This window comes from Taudactylus pleione, unplaced genomic scaffold (genome assembly GCF_031769625.1).
Source record: "Taudactylus pleione unplaced genomic scaffold, aTauple2 ptg000236l, whole genome shotgun sequence".
Taxonomy (NCBI): domain Eukaryota; kingdom Metazoa; phylum Chordata; class Amphibia; order Anura; family Myobatrachidae; genus Taudactylus; species Taudactylus pleione.
The window spans coordinates 5,917,736-5,932,233 of NW_028284638.1; the positions used below are offsets into that span (position 1 = coordinate 5,917,736).

Below are 14,498 nucleotides of genomic sequence, written 5' to 3' on the forward strand. Positions count from 1 at the left end.
ACTGAGCTGCTGCCAGTGCCATGGTAGAGTGAGCAGCGAGAGAGGAGAAAAGATAGGTAAGACAGGAGACGGAAGGGGAAGGGCGGGCCTGAAAAAGAATGCAGCTAATTGGTGGCTGGTCTCATGGGAGGTGCCAAACACCAGGAAACAACACAGTGACAGCACTAGGGTTTAGCTGCCCATAAAGATCATGTGATTGCGGGCTCGTGGCCACGATCAAGTCCCAGACTCCCGGTTTCTATGGTGGGGCACAAGTCCTCCTGCCCCCCAGGCCATCCCGGCACTTTGCTTGTGAGATGCTACAGCAGGCAGGCTCAGCTGGGGTTACACAAACTGAGTCAGACTGCCGGGACAGTAGTACGTGTGTGCATCCCGTCAGTCGCACTGGAGGCAGCAGTATGCTAGAGGGGGCGATCACCCCAATCGCCCCCCCCCTTGATCTGCCACTGCTCCACCCCCAGTAGCTCCACACACAGTTCCTGAACCTATTTTTCAAGAAAAATAGCCCTGCGAACAGGTACGTGTACACGGATGACTTAAAAACATTACTATATATCACATCGATGTAATGCGATATATAGTGATATTTTTGAGTAGCCAGTTCATCTTCTACATGAATAGACCCCACAGTGGCGTAATTATAGCAACAGTGCTACACTTTTTTGTACTAAGATAAAAAGTACAATAATGTAAAAATCAATTGTATTTTTGTATCGTTGTCAGCATTGTTAATAGACTGTGTAAAAGTTTGCTAAAACCCTTTGGTCTGATCATCTATTTTTAGTTTAATATTTTTCACACCACAATCTGTACAAATATAAACCTGAAAGTGTTGCGCTAGTACACAAAGTAATAAATTAGGACTGGATAAGGGCAGAACCTTAGTGGGTGCTGAGGGTGTGTCCGCAATGGCTACTCCAAAGTAAGTGGGGCCTGGCAATACTCAGAAGAGGCCTTTGCTCTCAACATTGTTACTATTACTTCAATATTAAAGCACCATGAATAAAGCTTACTACAAAAAATCATTTAATAAGAATTCTGTCTTTCCCCACAAAGCTCCTGGCTTCCTCTTAGAGTTGCGTGTGCACTTATTGTAATGGCTTTTGAGGTCTTTGATGTCTGGGTATAATTAAGTTTGAAGTGGTAAGCACAATTCTCGTTCTTTAAGTTAAAAGGAGCTCAATACATGAAAAATTATGCTAAAAAAAGAAATATGTTTTTCATGAGTATTTCCATTAATGTACACAAAATAAGAAACATTCCTCTGTATAAGACGTTCATACATCCAATGTGTATTATTCTATTGAGAAAACCACCAGTTGTCAGTTTATCAAGTTTATGGTGTTGCAGTTGAAGTCAACAATAATTGCTCCAGCACTGCGTGCACGTAACTAAATGCGTATCAGTATGCAGAGCTGTTCGCATCTATGTGGGCAGATCGCCTCTCATCGTACACATAGCTTGATAGCAGCCATCATTCTGTATTAGTTGGCACTTTCACCAGCCTATATAGCACAAATATGCATGTTACTAGGAGTATCATTTGCACAGGTCCATTTCTGCATAGGCTAAAGTTCTGTCAACATGCCCTCTCTCACTGTACCTACATGAGAACTACCCATTGCAGAGTATTTACATTGCAAGTGGAGATGTGACATATACAAGAAGTGAGGTTGCTCTTTCCTACATGTGTTTGGTTCTGGAGCATGTGCAGTGCAAAAACACGCAAGCTGCGCTCCACAAACAGGTATATATTCAAATCTGCATCAGCGCTATAATGTCTACAAATTGATGTCTTACAATCACAATCTCATCAAAAAGATAGACAGCTGCTGGCATGACAGAGACATGTGCCCAAAAAGCACTATGCACTGTTTACAGCTGACATTAAATGGCAGGGTTCATTTGTTAGGATATGAAAAGTAGCAAAGCCCTGGCATGGGAGCTTAGATCATTATTTATATCCTTTGCACAGAGTAGTAGATTAGGATGGTATTAAGAATATCTGAGAGATATTTCTGTTGTAATTCCTTTATTTATTGATGTAGAATTGTGGATCTTTATTTTCTTAAGTAAAAAGAGCAACTTGATGTATTATTTTAACATGATTGAATGTGCACTTCACTCACCCATTTTGCAATCGGGCATCCCTGAGAGCTCTTCCCTTCTTTTCCAGTATAAACAACTCGTTCGATTCTGATGGCTTTGCCTTTCTGGCCAAACCTGAAAATGAAACTCCATTTAATGCAGATATTTTTTAAAATAAGCTTGAAAGACTAAGGAAGAGGTATATCAATCATTCTAAAGAGGACACAGAAGTTACCCATAGCAACCAATCAGGTTATAGCAGAAGTGACCCATAGCAACTCATCGGGTTATAGCTGTAATTTTATAGAACGTACTGTACTACAGATGGGTCCTCATACATCTAGCCTCCATGTGCGTTACACAGCCTTTCTAGTCGCACCATGCCGTGGGGTGACTCGGTAGCGCCAAGCATCTTATTGTGCGACTTTTTACCTTGAAATGTGTCTTATTTGCACAGCGATGCGAATAGATAGCACAAGCAGCTTCTGCTGATTAAAATGATATGCAGCACGCCTATGTTCTGTGAGCGACTGCGAGTGTATCTACATGCGAAATACTATGCTACAGTGTTACAGCTGCTGACACTGTAATGTAGCATTTCGCATGCAGATACACCCGTACTCGCTCACAGAACATAGACATGCTGCATATCATTTCAATCAGCAGAAGCTGCTTGTGCTATCTATTCGCTGATCAAATAAGACGCATTTGAAGGTAAAAAGTTGAACAAAAAGATGCTTGGTGCTACCGAGTCACACGGAGCTCTTGCGTTATGTGTAGCGCGACTTGTGATGCAAGGAGGCTAGATGTATGTGGACACATCTGTACATAAATGATAGCTAGTAGCTGTTTGGTTGCTATGGTCAACTTCTCCATTTATCTTCTTTAGAAAGCTTGCTATATCGCTCTCTTACTGATTAAAATAACATTGTGGGGTAAATCATATTAGGTGCGAATTGCGAGTTTGTTTCTTGAAATTCGCAGACTTTGCAGCAAAGCGTGCTCCCGAGAATTCTTCAATCCAATTAAAAATGCCTATTCGCACTACTCGCTGCGGAGGGGTGCGAATTGACTGCCAAATGAGATTTGAGAGAAATGTGGGCAGACCATCCTAGACCCCCCAAAATGGATAATTTCGTCAGCAGGACCGTATAGAAGGCTGTTTGTGGGCATTAGGAAGGTACTGTAGGTTTTTTAATGGTGTCACATAGCTGATTTGTGGTTTTTTTTTTAATGCAAGTAAATTATAAAAAAAACACTTTTTTCGTTTAATCTCAAATGAATTAAACGAAAAATGCAAAAAAAGTAGGAAAAAGGGTGAGTTTGGGGTACTTTGAGGGCACCTTGTAAAAAATAAAAAAAATATAAAAATAAATTTTTCAACTAAAAAAATTATTGTAATTACATTTGGGGTGCCTAAACTAATGATTGATTTTGGGTTTAATTTGAGGACATATTTTTTTTACCCAAAAAATTACATGTAACTATTGGACTAATTAAGCTAATTAGAAACTTCCAAATGCCTAATTAGTCATTAAGGGGGTGTCCAAGGGCTTCAGCACAGTGTCCCGACATTTTAACCTTAAATAAAGAATTTCACTTTCCATCTCTCACCCTCAGAGAGGTGCGAGTGGAAAGTTGCGAATTCAGTCTGACTGATTCAGTGCGAGTTGCTAATTCGATTGCAAAATGAATTCGTTATGCGAATTCGAAGTGAAAATAGCAACTCGCAATTCGCACCTAATGGGATTGACCCCTATGTACAATAACTAGTTTATTATTGGTAATCCACAATCATTTTGTTAAAAGGAGATTATTATAAATAACATGGTGAACTTCTTTCCAGTCAGCCTTACAAAACAAACTTTATTATACTTGTGGAATTTTATCAAAGTTTAAGATCAGATACATAACCAGTGCGATTTAATATTATTTTATTACTCTATATTTTATTTAACATTTATGGATCTTAGCTACCTTGATTTTACCTCCTCTCTACGGTGTTAAGAGATCATGGGACTCTGTTAAATTGACTAAGGGTCGAATAAAAATTGATTTTGTGTTTCAGGGGCTAAATCACACATGTACTAACAGACAATTTTTAAAAATAGATTTTTAAGTATTAGTAAATGTGTGATGTGGACCTTCTTTCATAATCAGGCTCTTCTTAACCGGTGACTGTTAGCCTGTGAAACACAACATTGATGTTGCAAGAAAAAAGTCCAAATTATTCCGAATCAGATCTGTACCTATACTTTGTAACCAATTCTGAAGTACTGTAAATACAAAAGGTATCCACTTACAGAACCAGGGCCGGCTCTAGGGGTGTTCGACCAGTGCGGTCGAACAGGGGCGCCACCCATAGAGGGCGCACCCATTCCCAACATCCCGATTTCAGCGGGACAGTACTGTCCCGCTGTTCCACCCGTGGGCTGAAGTGGCCCACGGGTGGTCAAATCTGGAGGTTGAGGACCCCCAGCGCCACAGCTGTGCCGTACCCCGGAGTCTGAATGGATGCTGTGCGCAGCATCCATCCAGTGATGGGAGAGGGCTGGGGGAAGCCCAGCTAGTGAGGCTCCCCCCCAGCCTGACGTTATTTGGAGGCGTGCCATGCCGGCATGCCTCCAAATAATGTCACATAGGAGGCATGGCCTATGGTAATTAGGCCACACCCCCGCCCTAGAGATAGCCGTCACTGGGTGCTTCAATCCCTGGAGCCGGCCCTGTACAGAACAATGGTTGCAGGCTAAAAAGGATAACGGTTAGATTTATTAAGCAACGGCTTGCTTAATGACGAGTTTGACCTACAAACTTAAGCAGTATCAATATTAAGTACCAAACACAAGGCATTTGCACTTTATATTAATACAGATTGAGTCTCCCATATCCAAATATTCCAAAATAGGGTTTTTTGTTTTTAGCATGACTGAGATAGAGAAACCTTTGCTTTTGATGGTTCAATGGCCCTGATTCAGAACCGGACACTCTGACAGAGCGCTCGATCTCTGAATCAGGGCCGGGCTATTTTTTTTTAGAACGGCCTTCTGGCCACTCGCATAGCTGTGGGTGACCACCCACAGCTACAGCGAGCGGCCAGGAAGATGGTCGTGATGGTCAAGACCATCGAGACCATCGGGCTTGCGACGAGACCCTTGTGGTAGGGTCTCGTTGCCGCAAGCCCCAGAGAGATTTTGGCTCTAACAGAGCCGGAATCTCTCCCACTGACATCACTCGTGATGTCAGTGGGGCCGCCCCCAAACGGAGGCGTTCACATGGGAACGCCTCCGTTTGGGCAGCCACTCCCCCGGCCCGCCCACCAAAGGGGGCGTGCTGTCACTCAACATCGACAGCATGCCCCTTTGGTATGAGACCCGGAGCGACGGATTGCCCGTCGCTATCCGGGTCTTGCGCATGCGCACTGGCCCACCATCGACCCGGTTGCGAGCGCACAGCGCTTGCGACCGGGTCGGAATCAGGCCCAATGTACACAAACCTTGTTTAAGGTACAAAACTATTAAAAATATTGTATAAAATTACCTTCAGGTTTTGTGTATAAGGTGTACATGAAACATGTATGTACACAAACTTTGTTTGCTCCACAAAGTTATTGAAAATATTGGATAAAATTACCTTCAGGCTGGGTGTATAAGGTGTATATAAAACATAATGCGTTCTGTGTTTAGATTTGGGTCTCATTCCCAAGATATTTCATTATGGTATGCAAATATTACAAAATACAGATAATATTCAGATATCCAAAATACCCCTGGTCCCAAGACCCAAGTGGCAAAAGCCACTGCTTAAAAAATCTACTCCAAAGTCAAAAGATATAATGATAATATCGTAATATAAGCTTTGGTAATTACCTTTCTTCCATAATTTCTCTGATAGCTGCTACGTTCGGCCCAGCACCAAGATGTGTATAATAAGGTCCTTCATCTTTCTCAATTATTTGTTCTGTTGACATAAAAAGCAACTCAATCAATTAAGTTTTTCTGTGCAAAATGTGTTCCAGATTTATCATTTAAAAGGTCTTAACACAAGGTAAATGCTGATCATACATGATGTGATTTGTACAATGAGTCACTTTGGCTGTTTTTAAGTTGGCCCACAATGACTGGCAGATGTCAGTCAGCATTTTCAGAATATCTGGTCAGACGACGTCCGGGATGTGTGAGCAACAGTGTTTGTACAACACCCTCCACCAAACCACCCCTCCCCCATATTGATTTCATTCAATTAGCAGTTTACTTAATGCTGTTATTATAATAATTGTCATCACGTAGAACCTAATGAAACAGGACTAGTGCTACACCTAACAAATTAAACATTCTGCATGAGGCCTAAACTTGGAAACTGTATATATTCTAATTAGTATACAATGCTTTTTTGATACTGGTTGTGCAACACGTGGCTGGCCAGCTGTTGTGGAGAAGCAAGTCCCTTTATGCCAGATATGCTAAGGCATGAAGTTCTACAACAGCTGGACATCCTCAGTTTGAGAATATTTATGTAATATTACTGAGATGGCCACCCAAGAGCCAATGTGATCAAATGGCACAAATGCCAGAGGAGAAAACCAATGTTCAATTTGGGGAAAGACAGCTGAATTAGATGAAATATAACAAGACTAGGGCAATTGGCAATTACTAAGCATTGGTTTGGGCATTGGTTTAGCAAAACACAGCTAGTAAAAGCACTGCCCTTTTAAATTGCGGGCATAAACACGTCTGGAAGCGCAGGGTTGTAGCACGTAACAGTTAGTAAATAAACCCCTATGCCTCTTAGTGTCATATATATATTACAACCAAATTTTCCAACATGCTCAATAATAATCTGCTCAATTCCAAATGTACTATTGCCCACTGCAGTAGTGTTTGTCAAATATGCAGCATATTTATGTTGTGTATGTGCATACGGCAAATAAAAGTACTTTGTGTCAGTAGTTAACTATAGGTTTTGGCTTCACTCTTATCATCTATATATTGCTAAACAGAGATAACTAACCATGCAAGGGATGGGAGCACTTTTTTTGTTGCAAGTGATTGACGGTTACCTCCACTGGGACCAAGGATGCTGCAGATTCATTCATGCCCAGACACAAATTACAGCAGTTTGACTCATAAAGCATAGTACACATGAGAATAGCAGAAAATGTATTGCAGGAAATTTCAATATTACCCTAGGTAATACACATAATTCAAAGCAATGTACTGCTGCATCAAATATTAAGTTTAACTCTTGCTGAATGTGTAGAATTTATTTACCACATGTATGCAGTATTTGGTTAAATCTGCTTTACAATAAGGAGACTTGCCACAAAAAAAACTACCAGTGAAGCTATACACTCTCCACTCTATAAAGTTATCCTTATAATACATATTATTCAGTTTTATAAGAATGGTCCTGTGAACAAGAATTAAATGGATTGGCACAATTAAAATGACTTATATGTATAATTTTATGAGCACTTGCAATCACTTACCTACACAGCTGCATGACGGGAAATCATACTGTGTTTTTACAGGCGTATCCAAGAGGTTTTTGACAGGGGTGCTTAATAGCTTTGAAGGAGATTCTAAAAAGTTGTTCAGAGCAGATCCTGCTGCTCTCTTGGTTGGGGTTTTTTCATGTGGAGGGACAGTCTGTTGGTCTAGTTTCAAAGAGTTAGCGTGTGTAGTTAAAATAGTAACAGGGCCTGAAGTCTCCACCTTAACATGCTTGGGTGATTTGATGGTTGACACATGATGGTGAAACAGTGATTTGCCAGTGTACTGTTTCATCTGCTGTTCCATTGTTTCAAGAATACTTCTTTGTTGTATATTCTCTGGGTCAAAATGTTGAATCTCTTGTTTGATTGTTTTTCTCCCCGTTTTGCTTTCATTGGGTGTTCGATTGCAGACAGACTGCGAGCCGTTCTCTACTTTGACAGATCTGCGTACATTAGAGCCTTCATGTTTGCTTTGTTCCCGGCGTTGAAGTAAATGATGCCTCAGAGCGGCATGTTTTGGAATACAATTCATCTGTTTTCCAAACTGATGATGATATCCTGTTTGATCCTGCAAACCTGGGGTAGGAGGACTGCTTTGTGGTAAGTATCTCCTTGGGGTTGTCATACTTTGTGGGGCTGTTATATCATGGCTCTGCCTGCCATAATCTGGATCTTGCTGCTGATCATGGTTAATAATAGGAAGATTACTGCTGTTTTTCTGTTCTTGGTAACTGTGCTGGTCTTGTTGCGGAGACTGACTTGACTGAAAATACTGCTCAAAAGCTTCAGATTTAATTTGCTTCCCAGTCTCTGCATTCTCTGATAGGTAATGGTCTTCTCTATGTGAGATGGACTGGCTGGAATTGAAATGCAAAGTTGACTTGCTAGAACATTGCCTCAGTTGCATCTCCAGATCCTGAACAGATGGATGGTATTGATGGTTGTTTGGGTACTGACTGATTGCTTGATTGTTTTCCTCTAGTTTTAAGTGACTTAGCGGACTTGCCCTATTTAGTGTATTACTGAACAGGAGTTGAGTGTGTGGAAGTTGCTCTTTGACCATTTTAAAATTTAGATTTTGCTGAAAATGTTGGTTCTGGTGAAACTGTGTACTCTCACCTAGCTTTGAATGCAGCCCGTGTTGGTGCAGCGGTTGTTGTACATTATGTGGAAATTGTCCTGTCTCGGATGTCTGCAGGTTTAAGTGCTGTTTTAAAACTTGGTCATATGCTTGCTGTTCTGAATGTGACTGATAGAAAAGACTTGCACTGTTTTTCTGCTCATAGGATTGCAGTCGAATATCTGCGTCCGTTGCTTGGGATAAGTGCTTTTGGAAATGTAGCTGATGCCCATGAGGTTGTGGTGGTGTCACAGAACCCCCTAAGTCTTGTTTACCATGTGCCCGATTCTTATTACCAGGTTTTCTTGTATATTGCTTTAGCTTTTTCTGACTTTGTGACTGAGAATCCATCAGTAACTTTAGCAAGTTCTCGGACTTCTGGGCACTGTCTACCTTTGGACGGTGATTGGACCGAAAGGTTGTCCAGTTTGATCTAACAAAAGGATTTTTTTGCTCCATCAGATCTTTACCAACCTTCTCAATTCCATTGCAAAAATCTTTCCCATTTTGAGGTGGAACATGTTCATTTTGCTTTTCGGGTTGATTTTCAAAAGCACAGTTTTCCTGCCCATTGATTTCTGATGGTAGCTCTAATCCTGCTGAACATTGTAGCGCAGCGGTGGGCAATGTTCTGCTGTTATCGGACTGCAAAAACACAGACTGAGAGGAGGATCTCGGATGAAGTGATTGACATGCTTCACTGGCCTGTGAATGTACAAAACTGCCATCACAAAGGTTTTGGTTGGAACTGTGAGTGTCATTTTCCTGGGCATATAGTAACTTGTTAAACTGCACCAAAGTTAAAGGATCCTTGATGAAAGCAGCAGTAAGTCTCTCTGTAGAGCCGTTATTCAGGACATTGTAAGGAGCATTGGTGGAAACAGGAAGCTGTTCAGAGCACATCAGTCGCTCAGGCTCATGTCCATCACATTTTCTGTCAGCTAAATCCTGGGCGCTATAGCTGAGTGCCTCTTGCGGAAGTGGTTTAGTTTCTTGTATGGGATGTAAAAAACTTCCTGGTTTTACAGCAGGCTCATTGCAGTTGTCATTATTGGGGGCCTCAACAGCCATAGCATCTGGCTCTTGAGGCAGCACCGAGTTCAAGGTTAATTGGGAAGTGATCTGCCCTGAGGTATGTGATGAATGATTTGCCTGGGGTGTCAAATCATTGCTAGCATCATTTAGAGTGTTAATGGCAACCATGGGAGATGTGGTATTCTGCACTGCAAGTGGAACAGTTTCAGGATAATATTGAGAACCTTTTTTCTCCAAAAATTCACCATGTGTAAGCTTCATGGAAGAGGCAAAAACAGTAGCACCATTAGACATTGGCATAGTCTCATCCTTCTGACCCAAGACAATGTCACAGTCATGGGAATTAAGGTTATTGTTCTGCTCATTGGGAACCTGCACACATGCGTTTTCCTGATCTTCCGTTCTCACAGCTCTGTGTTTGCTACAGAAATCAGAAACACTTGGTTGGATATACTGACCATTTAATTCACCTTCATTTTCTCCATTCACCTCAACTATTGTTCTTATTCTTTTCAGCTGAAGAAACTCAGACAGCAAAGGCTCACTAAGTGTGCGCTTTATTGCACCATTATGTAAATGTGAATGCACACTGTTTTCACGTGTGAGGTCAGAGCAGTCTGGATTTCCCTTCATGTGTGCGGCTCCATAGCTGCTTTTTGGCTGTAAACAGCTGACACCATTAATTTGGGGTTGGGTTTTCTCTGTTGGCAGGTCCCCATTCTGTTGCTTTTCTGGCTTATTTTGGCAAGCAGGTGGTGTATGTATTAGAAGCGGAGTCAATCTACTGCCCTCATCATGGTGGCTTCTTTCTTCTTCCATCGGGCCTGCTCCGGGGCCATCCACAAGGCTGCCCTGCAAACGTATCTAGTAGGAAAATAACAAAGATTTAGCTTCACACTCAACTAAGAGAATAACATTAGTTATATAAAAGAAATATGACAATCCTAAATATATTAAAATAACAATGGGGTCTGTGAATATTTAAATGTAACTTTTGCCAGGAATGCAATATACAAATGCTTAAATGTACACCTGTCACCATGTAACAGACATTTATGTGCTGTATTGATATTTAACCTCATGTCTCTGAGGATTACTGGAGAACTGATAGGTTGATTACTAAGACATAGGTTCTCAAACTCGGTAGTCAGGACCCCAAACAGTGCATGTTTTCCAAGTCTCGTAACAGAATCACAAGTTAAACATTTAGCTCCACCTGTGGATCAATTAAAATGTGTCAGGGAGTATTGAAAACATCTGTGCACCTGCTAGGCGACCTGGAACACGTGACCTGTTTGGGGTCCTGAGGACCGAGTTTGAGAACCTATGGACTAAGACAACAAAATGGTCATGATCATGGGTACAATTTAACAGATATCAGTAAAAAGAAAGAAAGAAAAAAACAATAACAGCAGCTCTGTGTGCAGTATGACTATAGCATATACTTCTTGACAACCATTTAATAAAAGATAATATTTAGTTGTAATAAGCACATACAATGATATTTATTTCCCCCAAAAAAATTAGACTAGGAAACTTTAAGAACAAATAAAATAAATTATATATACGTGAAAGTGGAGGCGCACAAGTGAAAGTGCAACTAAAACTTAATTACTACACCCAAAATCAATATTTGACACTCCTGAATGAATGTAACTCAATAAAAAATGTGCTGGTGATCACATATTTATTTCCCCCAAAAAAATTAGACTAGGAAACTTTAAGAACAAATAAAATTAATTATATATATATATATATATTTGTGAAAGTGGAGGCGCACAAGTGAGAGTGCAACTAAAACTTAATTACTACACCCAAAATCAATATTTGACACTCCACAATGAATGTAACTCAATAAAAAATGTGCTGGTGATCACATAAAAAGTAAAACGCTAATAGTGAAAAGTATAAGCGCCTATATGTGTCTAGAAATTGTGAAGTGTATACATATAAAATACACCCGTGTTGATGATAAATGACAACTTATCTGGTAGTAGTATCTTTGGTCAAATGACCCTTATTGGTTTCATAAAATAGAAGAGAGAAAAATGCAACATAGTGTGTACCATTTTTCAACACTGCATATGTAATAAATATTTATCATATACCCTTTTTAGGAGCATGTTCGCTCCATATAAAATTCACAATCACAAGTGATTTAGGGTAAAAAATAAAATTGTAATCTAACAGTGACATAAATGGCTAAAAAACACACGTACAAGATATCAGTAAAAAAAAGGCTTATCTGTCCATCAATACATTAGTCCCAACAATACAGTAGTACAGTAGTCCCAACGAGTGTCGTCCTTCAATAATCAGACTTCATCTGATATACATATAAATAAATGACAGGCTTACACACACTATGTGGACAAAAGTATTTGGCCACACCTGTCAATTATTGAATTGAGGTTTTTCAATCAGACCACAAGTGTATAAAATCAAGCACCTAGTCATGCAGTCTCCATTTGCAAACATTTGTGGAACAAAATGGGTCGTTCTGAAGACTTCAAGTGAGGTACGGTCATATGATGCCACCTTTGCAATAAGACGGTTCGTGAAATTTCATCCCTGCTGGATATTCCACGGTCAACTAAGTGATATTATTAGGAAGTGGAAGCGTTTCGGAACAACAGCAACTCAACCACGAAGCAGAAGACCACGTAAAATCACAGAGCGGGGTTAACGACTGCTAAGGTGCATGGTGCGTAAGAGTCGCCAACACTCTGCGAATTCCATAGCTGAAGAGTTCCAAACTTCAACTGGCATTAATGTAATCACAAATACTGTGCGGCGGGAGCTTAATGGAATGGGTTTCCATGGCCGAGCAGCTGCATGCAAGCCTTACATCACCAAGTCCAATGCCACGCGTCGGATGGAGTGGTGTAAAGCACACAGACACTGGACTGTAGAGCAGTGGAAACGTGTTATGTGGAGTGACGAATCATGCTTCTCTCTTTGGCTATCAGATGGTCACGACTGGGTTTGGCAGATGTCGGGAGAATGTTACCTGCCTGACTGCATTGTGCCAACTGTGAAGTTTGGTGGAGGAGGGATAATGGTATGGGGCTGTTTTTCAGGGTTTGGGCCCTTATCTCCAGTGAATGGCAATCTTAATGCTTCAGCATACCAAAACATTTTGGACAATGCTATGCTTACAACTTAGTCTCAACATTTTGGGGAAGGTCCTTTTCTATTCCAACATGACTGTGCCCCAGTGCACAAAGCAAGGACTATAAAGACATGGTTTGATGAGTTCGGTGTGGAAGAACTTGACTGGCGCACACAGAGCCCTGACCTCAACCCCATCGACCACCTTTGGGATGAACTGGAACGGAGATTGCGAACCAGGCCTTCTCGTCCAACATCAGTGCCTGACCTCATAAATGCTCTACAGAATGAATGGGGACAAATTCCCACAGAAACTCTCCAAAATCTTGCTGAAAGCCTTCCAAGATGAGTGGAAGCTGTTATAGCTGCAAAAGGGGGACCAACTCCATATTAAAGTATATGTATGTGAATACAATGTAATTACAGTCCCTGTTGGTGTAATGGTCAGCCGTCCCTATATATATATTTATATATATATCTATCTATAAAAGAAGCGTCCGGCACTCAAACTTTTAAACAAATGCCAGGATACCCGAACCATCCATCACCACGTATGGAACATATAAACTGCACACAAGGACGGCACTCCCGGTCTTGACTTCAAAAAGTTATATTGAAATAGAAAAAGTTTGTTATATCCAAAACTAAACATTTTGGTGCCATATATGCACCTTTGTGAAGACAGTTTACTTAACAGCAAAATACAGGCTGTAGGTATCTATGTATTTTGCTGTTATGTAAACTGTCTTGACAGAGGTGCATATACTGTATGACACCGAAACGCTGACTTTTGGATATGACAACTTTTTCTATTTCAATATATCTTATATCTTTTTAAAGACAAAACCAGGAGTGCCGTCTATATATATATATATATATATATACATATATATATATACATATACACACATACAGTGCATTCGGAAAGTATTCACAACGCTTCACTCTTTCCACATTTAATTATGTTACAGCCTTATTCCAAAATGGAATAAATTCATTTTTGTCCTCAAAATTCTTCACACAATACCCCATACTGACAACATGTAAAAAGTTTTTTGAGATTTTTGCAAATTTAATTTAAAAAAAAACCTAAGAAATCACATGTACATAAGTATTCACAGCCTTTGCCATGAAGCTCAAAATTTAGCTCAGGTGCATCCACTGATCATCCTTGAGATGTTCATACAGCTTAATTGTTTGGACATGATTTTGAAAGGCATACACCTGTCTATATAAAGTCCCACACTTGGCAGTGTTTGTCAGAGCACAAACCAAGTATGAAGTCCAAGGAATTGTCTGTAGACCTCCGGGACAGGATTGTCTCGAGGCACAAATCTGGGGAAGGATACAGAAAAATATATGCTGCTTTGAAGGTCCCAATGAGCACAGTGGCCTCCATCATCCATAAATGGAAGTAGGTCGGAACCACCAGGAATCTTCCTACAGTTGGCCGGCCGTCTAAACTGAGCGATCGTGGGAGAAGGGCCCTAGTCAGGGAGGTGACCAAGAACCCGACGGTCACTCCGTCAGGGCTACAGCATTCCCCTGTGGAGAGAGAACCTTCCAGAAGGACAACCATCTCTGCAGCAATCCACCAATCAGGCCAGTATGGTAGAGTGACAGCCTTGAAGAGACCCAGTATCTCGAAACGCG

At 40.8% G+C, this 14,498-nt stretch overlaps 1 protein-coding gene across 1 annotated transcript in view; it reads right to left on the reverse strand.

Moving 5' to 3' along the window:
• Nucleotides 1–14,498, reverse strand: part of TET2 (tet methylcytosine dioxygenase 2) — a 114,324-nt gene that overhangs the window by 32,560 nt on the left and 67,266 nt on the right. The window contains exons 2-4 of the mRNA XM_088479498.1: nucleotides 7,574–10,598; nucleotides 5,955–6,045; nucleotides 2,130–2,223 (exon numbers count right to left, since the gene is read on the reverse strand). Coding sequence (XP_088335624.1) covers nucleotides 2,130–2,223; nucleotides 5,955–6,045; nucleotides 7,574–10,553 — 3,165 coding nt within the window. The 5' untranslated portion in view covers nucleotides 10,554–10,598. The remainder of the gene's footprint in view (nucleotides 1–2,129; nucleotides 2,224–5,954; nucleotides 6,046–7,573; nucleotides 10,599–14,498) is intronic.